The sequence below is a fragment of the Euleptes europaea genome, chromosome 12 (assembly GCF_029931775.1).
Source record: "Euleptes europaea isolate rEulEur1 chromosome 12, rEulEur1.hap1, whole genome shotgun sequence".
Lineage (NCBI taxonomy): Eukaryota > Metazoa > Chordata > Lepidosauria > Squamata > Sphaerodactylidae > Euleptes > Euleptes europaea.
Window position 1 is genome coordinate 64,614,176 of NC_079323.1, and position 14,826 is coordinate 64,629,001.

Consider the following 14,826-nt stretch of genomic DNA (forward strand, 5'->3'; position numbering starts at 1 on the left):
AGCTTTCAATGCACATGAAATGCAATCTTTTGCAGCCTAAACAAATCAAACATGTTACCTAGTGAGAGGAGCATTTACAGTGCTAGTTTCAAACACAGCTTTTGATTACCGGTAGTTAATATTTACAGAATCACAATACACTTTAACCTGGTCAACAAATGCAACAGAATGCTGAAGTGATGGAATAGATTATGCTATTTCAAAGCTGTGAGGGATTACATTTTTGAATGCCCTCCCATGTTGTTGTTTTTAAATGCCCTGCAACTAAAAAGATGATATTAAGGAAACAAAATTCTAGTCCAACTTGCTTTGCTAGTTTTCTACTTGCAGAGACTTTTGTGTATGCAGCAGAGCACTCCAAAATGTGCTTCCCTCCACCTGTAGTCTGAAGCATATAGACTATTCTACCACAATCTGTAGAGTAGCATGTGCAGACCAGGTCTAAATAAAGAGAACTGAAATTATTTCTCCCTTGGGGATTGCTTAGTATGTAGCTAGGATTTTCACAGTTTCCTCCTGGATATTTAGGAAATGCTATGTTCCTGTCTCATTTAGAGGATTGTTTTAAGACTGGTAAAGGAAGGTTGTCTCCACACAGTATAGTGCTTCATATTAACATTTGCAGTGGCTTTGTCTAGTGCTTTGATCTACTCATGTTCTGAGGGAAACACTGAAAAGCTGCAGATCAGCTGAATGTTGTGGCATGCCCGCTATAGCTATGGTAACTGTTCTTGTGATCTCCTGAAATCCTGATAGTTTGTAAAGACCTGTGATGCCAGCAGTGCCTGCCTGTCCAAAAGCAGGTTTCTGACCAAAAGACCCACTGAGGCACTAGGTAACTCCTCCGTTCCAGGCCTTTTGAAATTCTGCACAATTACTGAAATGAGATCCTCCGGGCTTCTCCATGGTAACCCCCCTGTTGTTTCACTTTGTTGACAGTGGAAGGATTGAAAATAGTGGAGATTGAAAAGTGCAAGAGTGATATTAAAAAGATGAGAGATGAAATGGCAGCGAGGAACAGCAGGTAAGTTCTATCTTTTCCTGTCCTTGGGGTTAAAGTTACCTCTTGAGAATTTGGGGAGGGGGGTTAAACTCCTAGTGCTTGACCCTAAGCATATTTAGTCAGAATTAAACTCCGTTCAGTTGGGTTTACTCCCACCCAAGGGTGCAATTTAATAAACTAATTTATTTGTAATTTATAACATTCTGACATTTTAAACATAAGGCTATAGGCAGCTAATTAAATATGAAGAAAAGACTTGCTTCTTTAAGAATATATGGCAAGTTAATAGTTAAAGCATTTTGTTCCAGATGACTGGAAAAATAACTCTCAGAGAGAGATTAACATCTTGGTTTCTTTCTGTTTACCCATCCGGTAATAAAAAATTCTGGCCCTAGTTTTATGCACAGAACAAAAAATTCTTCTGCCAAGAGAAATATTTGTTTGGTAAAAGCCTCTTATTTTAAAGAGACTGCTCAGATATGAAGTGTAATCACAGAGAATATCGCAATATACACATAGCAGCACCTCTAGTTACAGTCTTGTACTATGAGAGAATGTGCATGTTATATTTTACCCAAATATGAGGTATTTCCTTTTTGAGAAAAGACACCAATCTACTCATGTGATATATTAACAAACTTAGAGTTGTAATTAAAGCAACAGCTGAAGCAATCAGATTTCGTTATGGTAGGCTGCATAAACTGAAACATGGAGGCTTCTCTGCCACTGAAAATCCGCATTAGGACAAGGACACCGGCAGCTAAGACAGTTACAGCTGCTGTTAAATGAGAGGGGTTGAATGCTCTTTGGAAGCTTCCTAAAGAGGGGTTATCTCGAGGACTGGCACTGCGGCCTTCAAAAGGTTTAACTGTCATGGCTTCTCCAGTGGAATCAGAGTCCCACCACAAGGTCCCTTCTCATAGGTTTAGGATGCATCTATACCAGGAGTTCTTCACATCATCTGCTGCAGAGAATCACTTCAAGCCATGTTTGCACTTGTTTGCACTTCAAGCCATGTTTGAGCTTTCTTGCACAAAACCTTGTACTTTACTCAATAGATTAAACATTTGTGCAATTGGTCTTTGTTTATTTAGATATTAATACCTGCTTTTCCCCCAGTGGGTATCCAAAGTTTCTTACAACATTGTTCTTCCCGTTTCTATTTTATCTTCACAACAAGTACCCGGTGAGGTCGATTAGGCTGAAAAAGAGTGACTGGCCCAAGTTCACCTAGCAAGTTTCATGACAGATTGGGGATCTGAACCTGGGTCTCCCAGATTCTATTCTGACACCAACCAGGCTATTGTCCTTCTCTGATTTCTCTACATTATTTGTTTTGTTTTATCCTTTTAAGACAAAGGTTCTGATAAAGAAATTGTATCTAGATTACTAGATAATTTTGTCAGTTACAGCAGAAATTAATCTACAGTTCTAAAACCTAGTTTCTTCACGATTTCCTTTCAAGGTTTTCCTGCATTTCCTATTTTTTACCTGCATCATTGGGGGTGGAGTGGGGGGTTAAGGATGCATAGGTTTATTTATGAATGTTTATTCTTTATTGAAAACCCTAGCCTGCAATTCTTGGAGAAGGAAGCACAACTGCACTGACAATGCTTGAAGATTAGTACCAGAACAGTGTGGAGGCAAAACATAAAAAGAAAGGAAATGAAATGTGACAAGCATACTGGTCCGTAGGGACCCACGCTTACAGCACATATTAGAGTTGACAAGGCAGGGATGGGGAAAAGGTCAGAGATTGGGAAGAGGCAACAGGGTAGGAGATGGGTTGTAATGGCAGGAGTAAGTAAGGGGAGATCAGGGAAGACTAGGGTCGCTTGGAAAAGTCTTTTGCTAAAGAAGGTTTATTTTCTCTCTCTTTCACAAAATAGTAAGCTGCATGTTCAGAATTATAGCTAGCTGGTTATTCTAAGTAGCTAATCCTTCTTTCCAAAGAACAAAAGCTGCAGTGGATGCTCCTTCATCCTTAATCATTACCTGTCAAGATACCAGGTGGCATTTCATTTTGGTTCTAACTCTGCTGACTAATGTGCAGTCACCTCTCAGTTCTGTAATTACCATTTAAAAGATAAATAAACCAAAGTGCAGAGTTCCCTTTTAGAATATTTCTCTCCCTCTGTTAAAAACAAATATAGAAACCTGTACAGCCAGTGAGACATTAAACTCTTTTTCACAGGGAGGAAACCTGTTCTCACTTTTTCCACAAAAATGTAAAAGCTGGTTATACATGGTGTGGAATATTCCTTTCCTTTTATCCCTTAGAAGCTCCTTGATCAATTGATCTTGAGCAGCATATATCTAGTGTTGGAGGGATATAAGGACTGAAACAAATCTTGCCACTGACAATGTAGCCTTGGGGGTGGAATATTCCTGCAGTTCTGAGTTGGCAATGCACAGGACACAATACCTTCCAAAATTGGGGACATCTGAGTAAACCTATGAATATATAATCTACTGAGCCTGCAGAGTTAATTAAAACAACAACAACAACTCAAACCCAGATACTTATGTGCAACACCTGAAATAACTTGTGTATTTTGTGACTGGTTTTTTCTCCCTTTGTTTCCGGGGAAACCACTGAAGCCTATTTCCCCTGGCATGTCTTTACACCCAGGTACGCACCCCGCCTCTTTCTTCCATTTCATGAAGATCAATGTAAAACATCAACTTTATTTTTGCATTTTATTTGAGCAAAGAGTCCAAACTTAAAACAATACAACTTCTACAACTTGCATTACATCCCAACCACAACCATCTCCAGCCTCAACAGATGGCTCTTGCATTGGCAGCCAACCGAAGACTCCACAGCAGAGAACACACAGTTTATATACTCCAGGATTGCTGTGAGTCATTCGTTTATTCCCTTGTATGGACAGTAAAGGCTATTCCTTGTGTGTGTGGCCTTTGATCCTAAAAGAGACCTCTTCAGAATTTACTGAGTACAATTACATGTAGCTTCTGGTTTCCCAGGCAACTGTTGCTCAGTAGTTTGAAACCTAGAGCAGTGTTTCCCAACTCGTGGGCTGGGACCCAACAGTGAGTTGCAGATCAGCCCGCCCTACCCTAATGGTGGCTCCTGTCCTTTGCATCCTTCTTTTTCTTTCCTCCTTGCCAATTTCTCACATTTTCATTTTCTCCTCCCTCTTTACGACAACAATGAGGGTAACTACTAGTAACTTCATGGTAGTACCTGAAAGAAGTGGATGGGGATAGGTTGGACAGTAGATGGGAGCTGTTCAGCATGCCATGGGAAAAGCATGGATAGAAAGAGGCATGTGTGTATGGGGGCTCTGTCGGTGCTGCTCCTTCAGCAGCTCAAACTCTTGCCCAGCCCCTTACAGAGCCTCACCAACCTCGGTGCAGTATCTCTCTGAGATGTACTGCACCAAACCTCTAGCCACTCACCACTTCAGCACCATCTGCCATCTTCACGTATCTCCTTAACCCTTCGAGGGCACATCCTCAAACTCCTGCTCTGGAACAGCTGGTGGAAGAGGAAGAGATGAACTCCCACTTACTTGGAGTTAATAGTGGGACAGCTGCACCTTTTGTTGGTTGTGATGTTTGTTGATTTCTTAAAAACATCTGGTTGGGTACTGTAGAAAATGGATTGCTGGAACTGATGGGGGCCAAGAAACCTTGGGCCAACCCTGGATGGATCACTGTACAAAGTAAATTTGACTTGTGGGTCACCATACCAAAAAGGTTGGGAACCACCAGCCTAGAGCATAAACAAATGTTGACTTAATGCAAAAAATAGTTGATCCTGGAGTTGCTAAGCAAACCTGCCCTCCTCATACCAAGAGGTAAACTATAATACATCAAAGGCCCAGCCTAGACCTTTCTTTGCATAATTTTTCATTTTTAGTCCCCACATTCTTAAATCTCTCAAGGACGTTTTGCTTGCTTGACCTCCTCCTTATACACACAGGGCACTATTTATAGTATTTTACAAATATAGAGATCTGATCACAGACTCTAAAGTCTTGACTGGTTTGGCCAGTGAACATGTCTTCTTTAGAGCATGGTAAACACGTTACCTTATCTAGTGACAATAATTACATCTCATGGAAACCTATGGGGCATTTTCAAGCTGAGCCTGTGTAACATTATGGTGAGTTATGATCCTTTGTGTGTATGAAAATGGAGGGCATTTGGGAAAGCATGCAAAATTCTATAAAAAAGGGAGGACGGACTCATATTTTACTGAAAAAGACATAGCTGTCCATACATGTACTTTCTCTGTTGTGGCCCCACTTTGTCTGAGCATGTGAGGGGGCTCCCAGAGGTTCCTGTGCTCCTGTCATTCAGCAAACAATGTAAAATGGAGTTGTTCAGGAAATGTTTTCTATAACGGTAATAGGGCTATACTATAACAATAGTTCAGGAAAGCACTTTATAAAGGGAAATGGACTGCCACTGTGTATAGGATTATCCATTTGCTGCATGTATTACCCTATTGTCACTTCATTGTTTTCTACAGATGTAATGCCATTTTCTTCATTATAGCCACACTCTGTATCATGCCTGGTATGCTATGCTCATTCAGATGGTGGCAATCCTTGTTCTAGTACATTGCTCATAGGATTGCTGACTCCAGGTTGGAAAATGCCTGGAGATTTGGGGATGGAGCCTGGGGAAGGTGGGGTTTGGGGAGGGACCCCAGCAGGGTATAATGCCATAGAGCCCTCCCTCCAAAGCAGCCCTTTTCTCCTGGGCAACTAATCTCTGTAATCTGGAGATCAGTTGCAATTCCAGAAGAACTCTACCCCTCCCCCATGGCTGGAGGTTGGCAAGACTAACTGCTCATTAAATGTCTCTTGATATTGATTATGCCAACCTGCATTCTTTGTATGGAATGTTATCAAATTAGAGTCTCAGTGAGAAAGGCAGACTATAAATACAGTAATTAATCAATCAATTAACTAATTAATTAGTTAAACTATTATGAGTTATGGATCAGTTTGCAACAAGCAGGTTTCAGAAGCGGCCGTTCCACATTGGATCAATGTCTGATTTTACGCCACCTTGTAGAGAAATATACCACCAGGCCACAAAGGGCTCTTTATGTAGCCTTTGTTGACTACAAGATGGCATTTGACAGCATCTCACACAACAGACTGTGGTCAAAACTGTAAGCTTTCACAATAGATTGTAGATTGCTTTTCCTTATTCGCACAATACATTATAATAACTATTTGTCAGTAAGATGCAACCCCCAAGGTCACTTAACCCATATGATCCCGGTAAGGAGAGGCATGAAACAAGGTGCCTTCTTGCTCCCTTCTTTTATAATTTTTATATTAACTCTATGGTTCAGTCTCTATCCAACCCTGACTTTCACCCTCCTAGCGTGGCAAACAGATCTACTGCCACACTACTATATGCAGATGATACTGTCATTTTTTCTACCACCAAAGTGAGACTAAGAAGAGCCCTTCGGGCACTCACGGCTTATTGTAAGGAGGAACACTTAACAATCAATCTTTCAAAAACTAAAATAATTGTTTTCTCTAAAAAGATCGCCAATCATAGATGGCAGATTGATGGTCACAAGATTGAGCAAGTTAAAATGTTCAAATATTTGGGTGCAGTGTTCCAATAATTTGGCTCAGTTATCCCACGTATCTGAGGTGGCCCAAAGATCAGCCACAGCAATTTTAAGATTTTTTTTTTTTTACAAAAGGGGGTTCCCGCATACCTTGTGCATTGAAGGTTTTTCAGCATAAGGTGATTCCACAACTCATGTATGGCTCCCAGATATGTTTATATAAAGACTATCATAAACTAGAAATAATTCAGTCCAAATTTCTCAGATCCTTATTTGGAGTACCTTGCTGTATCCCGAATACCCTGCTTAGGTTAGAAGCAGGGCTGGCATCTCTAGAAACACATGCCTTTGGCTTAAGCTAAATCTTTCCCCACCCTGACAAACTTCATTAATTCCTGCTGATAATTTTCCATCAAGGTGGTTGAGAGCAATAGAGGACCAACTCCATCATATTGGCTATAGTAGTACAGCTTTATTACAGCTTGGGTACCAAAGAGCTAGAACAGTGATCGGCAAACTCATTAGTCAACAGAGCCAAATATCAACAGTACAACATTTGACATTTCTTTTGAGAGCCAAATTTCTTAAACTATATGGGTAGGTACACTGTTTATTAACTTAATAAACTTTAATTAAAGTTTTAAGTCTTAATTAAACTATAGGTACACTGAATAAAACTTGATATCATACTTAATAGTGATCTTATTTATTGATAAAAATTAAATTGTAAGTAAGGTATCCATAAAATTAATTCATGACAATGACTGACAAACACTGTACATTTTCCCCATCTGCATTCTCAAAACTCTGCAGGGGGGCTTATTTTTGAGTTTTGAGAATCTGGATGGGGAAAATGTGCATCTGAGTGGCAAATCCAAGGCAAAACCTCCCATTCATAAATGACCAATAACCCCCCATGCAGTGTTTTGAGAATCTGGATGGGGAAAATGTGCATCTGAGTGGCAAATCCAAGGCAAAACCTCCCATTCATAAATGGCCAATAACCCCCACGCAGAGTTTTGAGAATCTGGATGGGGAAAATGTGCATCTGAGTGGCAAATCCAAGGCAAAACCTCCCATTCATAAATGGCCAATAACCCCCCCGCAGAGTTTTGAGACTCTGGATGGGGAAAATGTGCATGAATCAAACATGGCTTCCCCCCCCCCCGGGCCCCGACCTCCTCCTCCTCCTCACCGCTGCTGCCTGGGCTCCTTCCTTCCTTCCCTCCCCAGCCGGACTGCCATCTGCCCGTCCGCCCCTCCTCAGCACCTCGGGCTCCGAGGAGGAGGAGGAAGGCGGAGGGGTGTCCTCCCCCCCTCCCCTCTCGCTGGCATTCTCCAGCGGCGGAAGGGAAGGGCAGGCCACGAGGGCGACGCGCTGGAGTTTGCAGGTGAGGAAGGTGGGGGAGGGGGGGTGTGTGCTGGGTCGGGGCCTCCCTCCCTCTCCCCGGTGCTCGGGCCAGCACGTTGCAAAGACCCGCCCCCCAGGCGCGGCGGCGGTGGCTCTGGGCTGGCGGAAAGATGGAGAACTTTTGTGGGACTTCTGCGTGCACGCAGATCCTGGGTGGGGCGGGGAAGGGACGCCAGGCTCTCCTCCGCCGCGCCGCGCCGCCCCAATCCTCCGCCAAAGGAAGCCACCCCCTCCCCGCGCCCACCGCGCCCGGGGAAGGTGGCTTCTCTGCCGCGATCCTGCAGCCCAGAGCCACACTCAAGGGGCCAAAGAGCCACATGCGGCTCAGGAGCCTCGGTTTGCCGACCACTGAGCTAGAGCATTGATTAAACAAATGCTATGGGAAACCGCCCTTCATGCGGGTAGATCACGGGCTCACTCATTTTCAGCAGTGAAGGATCGTAATAGAAATTTTGTTCCTTCAAATTATCTTTACATACTAGAATTTCCCAAGCAACGAAGACCCTTTACCTTAGCCCAATTTAATGCACTCCCATCTGCCCTTATTGAAGGGAGATATGCGGGCACCCCTTCTGCACAGCGCCTCTGCCCCAGCCAGTCTGGCAAGGTAGAATCTACTGAACATGTCCTATCACATTGTCGCTTTTACCAGGAGGTCAGAACCAGGTACATTAACCCAATTTTGCACAGCTGTCTAGGCAGACCAAATTCTTTTTACACTGCCCTTCTTCTTGCCAATTGTGATAATGAAACTACCCTTAAGGTGACAAGATTTTGCGCATGGGCATGCCTAATGAGACAGAAGAAGGTGGCCTAAAGCAGAGGTTCCCAAACTTTTTGAGTCATGGAGCACTTTTCAGGAGAGAAATTTGTCATGGAGCACTAACTTTTACCTAGCACCTATATACTAAACCGAACGACAGAAGTATTTTTCTTTCCAATCTCTTCATGGAGTACTAGGAGATGTTTTGCTGAGCACAGAGAGCTCCACAGAGTACGATTTGGGAACCTCTGGCCTAAGGTACTATTAATTGTTAAATTTATCTTTTTTATTAACTGTACTCTCTGTATAGAGCTCTATGGGTATTTAAACGTAATCTTTATTAACTCCAAGTAGGCATACATATTTGTATGTATATATATATAGATATGACTATGCCTGTAATGCTGGAGTAGCGCCTAGTAGCCTATGCAATTAGATCAGGGAATTGTTATTTTACTGTATTAATAATATTAGACAGTTTTAACACTTTTTTGGTATTGTATCAGATTCTGCTGGTCTTTGACTGTAAATAAATTTGAATTTGAGGGAAATCCTGAATCAGAAGCAAGATGGGCATTTTTTTATATCAGGAAGTTCTGAGCCACTGAGGGCTGACATTTGGCTGGGCTATTACATAAATATTAAACTTTATGACAATTAAAAAATGGATCAGTTAGCATGCTGGATCATATGCTTTTCCTTGTGATAATCCACTATTATCAAATTCCTGACTCTGTGAAGCCATTATCATCTATTGTTTCTTCTAATCACCATTATTTTGAAAAAGCAAATTATCTAAGAGAAAGGGAAGCTGAGATGCAGTAAAAAAAATTTCCAGGATGGGTGCTTATTTGTATTGTCAAAAACTGCAAGTTCTGACTGATGCTTTGTGAAATTGCTGTGGCCTGGAGCCTATGAACAAGTTCCACACACGCTAGATGTCTCTGCTATAGAGGATGCTTTGTCTTGCACTGTGGCACTTCCATTTGCATATGATCAATGATTTTCAGTGATCCCTCGTGCAAATGGAAATGGTAGCACAGGAGAAAATGCTCATCATAGCACAGACAATCTAGTATGCAAGGAACTTGTTCATAGCATCGGAGCCACTGAAATCTGAAACTTCAAAACTTGAGGGTTTGGTTATGCAGTCAGAATGCAGGTGTGAGGTTCTCCAGCCAACCTCGGCAATCCCAAAAAGTCACTCGCTCAGACAGGCAGATCTAAAGCAGGTAAACGTTTATTCAGGAGCCGCAAGTACAGCATAAGCAATCCACAGGTTCAAAGCTGCTAATGACCATCCAGTCTACAAAGCAAAACTTTAAGCACAAAGCAATCCCAGGTGCAAGATCAGGCCTGGGAATTGGGAGATAACAGTCCTGGTGGGAAGCAGGGAGTGAGCAAGCCATAATACTGAAGTTGCCTCCTTGTGACTCAAGGTCAGAGCAGGGGGGGGGAAGGCAGGGAGCGAGGATAGCTTGAACAGTTCAGGGAAACAAAACTGAAAGATGCTCTTGAACAGAAACAGGCCTAACTCATGTCAAGAGCCAGCCTGGACTGCACGACTCTTGACTCCTGACATTCTGCCCCCTTTAAGACCCCCCTCCCGGTTCCGAGACAGGTTGAGGTTTTTTAGGGTAAGCGTCATGAAACTGTTGGACCAGACGGGGCGCTGCTACATGCGGAGCTGCAACCCATTCATCATGTGCTGGCCGCAGATGCTTCCAACGTACCAGATAAAACAACTTCCCTTTTCTTATTTTGGAATCCAAGATCTTAGAGACTTCTAGATGTACCTCTCCCCCCACTACATTTGGTACCTCGGGTTTAGGTGCTGGATGGAACTGGGGAGCCGCTACATAGGGTTTGAGGAGACTGATATGAAACACTGGGTGAATTCCCCTGAGGGCTTTGGGAAGCCCTAGCTCTACAGTCACTTGGTTGATTACCGTGGTGATGGGATAGGGACCCACATACTTGTCACTGAGTATTTTACATGGTCGTAGGGTCCGGAGGTTCTTGGTGGAAAATTAGACTTGATCCCCCATCTTAAAATCCCTCCCCGGGGAAAGGTGTTTGTCCGCATGTTCCTTGTACTTGCGTTTAGCCTGCTCCAGATTCTTCTGAAGCCATGGCCACGTGTTCTGGACCACCTGTAACCAGTCCCCCACTTCGCCTTTTACCCCCTCCTCCCGGTGTAGGTCTACGTTCCCAAAGGGACCAAAGTCTCTGCCGTATACCACCCGGAAGGGGCTGTACCCGGTAGACGAGTGGGGAGCATTGTTATAAGCATATTCAGCAAAAGGCAATAGATCTACCCAATCATCCTGATGATAGTTCACATAACAGCTTAAATAGCATTCCAACACTGAATTAACTCGTTCCGTTTGTCCATCAGTCTGAGAATGGTGCGCTGAAGACAACCCTTGCTCCACCCCATTAGTTTCAAAAAGGCTTTCCAGAATTTACCCACGAATTGAGCCCCCTGTTGGAGATTATCTTACGTGGGAACGAGTTATGTTTCATCACGTGTGTAACGAACATACGTGCTAGCTTCTGGGCTGTCGGTAAACCCGTACAAGGGACAAAATGCACTTGCTTACAAAACAAGTCCGTCACCACCCACAATACTGTCTTCCCCCTGCTGGGGGGAAGATCCGTAATGAAGTCCATGGCAATGACCTCCCAGGGAACGGATGGGACTTCCAATGGTTTGAGGAGTCCCGGGGGTTTCTCCATGAATCTTTTGGCGGTTGCGCAAGTGGGGCAACTGCGCACAGAAAGGTCCACATCTGCTCTCATGCCCGGCCACCAAAATCGACATCTCAATAAATGTAAAGACTTGACAAATCCAAGTGTCCTGCAGTTTTTGCCCCATGCGCCAACTCCAGTGCCTCCCTCCGAACAGTCTCCGGGACATACAGTTTTTCCCCATGAAACCACAACTCCCCCCAGTGAATGAGAGCTTGCGGGAGCGTTTGGCCCCCCTCTTCCTGGTGCGCAGCTTCAACAACCCTCGCGCGGAAGGCTTCCGGGAGTCCGCATGCTGGGTCCGCCGCTCGGCTCTGAGCGCGAGTAACTACGACTAACCCAGGCACCTCCCCCCATTGTTCAAGAGTGAATAAGGAATCCACTGGGTGGTCGATTTGACTGCGGTGCTGGGGAAGATGGGACAACGCATCTGCCAAACAATTTTCCTTCCCTGGAACATGTTTCAGGACAAACTGGAATTTGGCAAAGAACTCTGCCCAACTAATCTGTTTGGCCGACAATTTTCTAGACCCTTTTAACGCCTCCAAATTTTTGTGATCGGTCCAAACCTCAAATGGGACGTCAACCCCTTCTAGAAAATGCCTCCAGAGAGTGAGGGCATGTTTCACGGCCGCGGCCTCCTTTTCCAAAATGGGCCAGTTGAGTTCGGCTTGGGAGAATTTCTTAGAAAAATATGCACAAGGTTGCAATCGTCCACCCTCACCCATTTGCAAAAGCGCCCCTCTCATAGCCACGTCTGAAGCGTCCACCTGAACAACAAAAGGTTTCTCACAATCAGGATGTTTCAACACGAGTTCAGATTTGAACAACTGTTTTAGCATGTCAAACGCTTGTTGGCATTCGGGAGTCCAAAGCAACCGGGCGGAAGGCAACCTGGCTGCAGACCCTTTCCCTTTGGTCCGCAGCAGAGAAGTGAGAGGTAAGGCAACCTGCGCAAAGTCATTTATAAAATTGCGGTAAAAATTAGCGAAACCAAGAAATTGTAGTTGCTTGTGAGTAGTGGGGAGTTCCCACTCCACTACTGTCCAAACCTTTTCTGGGTCCATGGCGAGACCCTGCTGTGATACTATATACCCCAGAAATGTTATCGATGATTGGTGAAAGTCACACTTGGAAACCTTGGCATATAACCGGTGGGCCCGCAGCCGACTTAACACCTCCTTCACCAGAGCCACATGCTCGTCCATAGTCCAAGTGTATATTAAAATGTCATCTAAATAAACAATCACTCCTTTAAACAACAAGTCATGTAACACCTCATTAATCCTTTGCATGAAGACACTCGGGGCCCCAGTCAATCCGAAGGGCATCACTAAATATTCAAACATTCCAAAACAACTAGAGAAGGCAGTCTTGTGTTCATCTCCTTCTCTGATCCTAATGCGATGGTATGCTTTCACTAAATCTAGTTTAGTAAAAATCCGACCTTCCTTCAACTGAGCGAGCAGATCTGGAATGAGAGGAAGGGGGTAGTCTGCGTGACCGCATTGAGTCTGCGGAAATCTATGCAGAGTCGCAAATCACCAGTCTTTTTCTTCACAAAGAAAGCGGGTGCCGAGTGAGGCGCCGAGGACGGACGTATGAACCCCCTTGCCAAATTAGTGTCCAAATAGTCTCTTAACACCGCTTTTTCCTTAGGGCTCATGGGGTAGATTTTCCCTTTTGAAAGTTTGCCCTCCCCCACCACCTCAATTGCACAGTCAGAGGCTCGGTGGGGGGGCAATTCATCACACTCGCGCACATCAAATACATCTGCGAACTGTGCATATTCCTTGGGGAGTTGAGGCGGCGGAGCCTTTGCTGGCGGATGCTCTTGCAATGCGGCTGCTTGTTCTCTGAATGCCACCTCCCTCCTGTGCCGGTCACACTGGGTCTGCGAAAACGTAATAGTCCGTTCTTTGCAGTCTATGGTAGGACTATGACCACATAGCCAGTTCATTCCCAACACTATGGGGTACTTAATAGTGGGGGCTATGGTAAAATGGAGCTGTTCCCAATGCTCCTTAACTCCCAAGGCGACCCAGGCTGTTCTATGCGTGACCGCCCCCCCCCCCTAAAGTCACTACCGTCCATCTGGGCAAACTGGATGGGTTCAGGCAACTCCACCCTCTTTACCCGTAATTCACGTGCAGTCTCTTCATTAATCAAAGTCCGAGCACAGCCTGAATCAACTAGCGCTGATACTCGTAACACGGGTCCCCCTGGGGTAACGCAAGGGCAACCTTAATGAACACATTGTCTTCATGATCGCTTACCATCACTGGAGCTCCCTGCTCAAGGTCCGGAGCAGCCTGCTGTGGAGCTCCCTTTACAGCAGACCGGCGGCGTTTTTTGCCGCCTGACAGCAGGTTTCATACTTTTTTCTCACATGGAAGGAAACCACATGGAGCTATTTTGTACATTCCAGTATGTGAAAAAAACTGGCTGTCAATCCCATCCCAACAATATTACAATGATTACATGAATAGATCTCATATAAAAGCAGGTCCCTGCCCTCAAACACACATATAAATTATTAATATATTGTTACAGCATAATGAGTACAGTGCAGTACAAATTGGTGTTTAAATGCAAGTAGAAGGCCCACTCAACTACTTTTGATTATATTTAAGATTGCTTTCTGTAATTGCTATGTGCTGTAGAAAAAGGAGGATTTCTGAATCTCTACAATGTCTTTCCTCTGTGATTTGAATGTATTTGCATATGTGAAAATGCCTATTAAATAAATCAACAGGAGTTGCAATTGACTTGGGTCTTAAAATCTTGTTCAGAAATAGGCAAATACCCTTTGGACATTTTATTACAGAAAAGTCATGATTGGTTGATGCTGAAGGGAGGGGGCTGAATTTTGCTGTAGGTGATAAATTGGTCCTTAAGATTTAAGGACAACTTTATCTAGACTGTTGATAGTCTTCTGAATAACTGCAGGCGTTTCTTGTTTGGCTATCTTGATCTAATGACCGTTTTGTTGATTGGACGTATGTAGGGCTCAATGACATATTTTGGCTTTCTAAAGGATTGTTTTTTCTTTTGCAAATGAAGCCTCTAGGATTGTTTTGTCAAGGAGGAGAATGATTTGCAGGAAACTTTATTAACCCTTTCATCTCCTGCCATTTTCTTGTTGCTATGCTGCTTTAACACCAGCTGTGGAAATCTTACAGGTATCCATATTTTTCTCCACTGGGAAGTAACAGAAGCTCAGGGATAGGGATTCTCAATAAGAAAAAGGCAGGAGCAGTAAGTAATACAGTACCCTTCCTTTCTTGTGATATGCCCCAGAGATGCTACATTTGTAAAAGAAAAAGGTC

General features: G+C 43.9%; 1 protein-coding gene across 3 annotated transcripts in view; it reads left to right on the forward strand.

Moving 5' to 3' along the window:
- Positions 1–14,826, forward strand: part of PDE9A (phosphodiesterase 9A) — a 99,363-nt gene that overhangs the window by 60,143 nt on the left and 24,394 nt on the right. For all 3 annotated transcript variants that reach the window (XM_056858116.1, XM_056858117.1, XM_056858118.1), the window contains one exon: positions 940–1,024. In XM_056858116.1, coding sequence (XP_056714094.1) covers positions 940–1,024 — 85 coding nt within the window. The remainder of the gene's footprint in view (positions 1–939; positions 1,025–14,826) is intronic.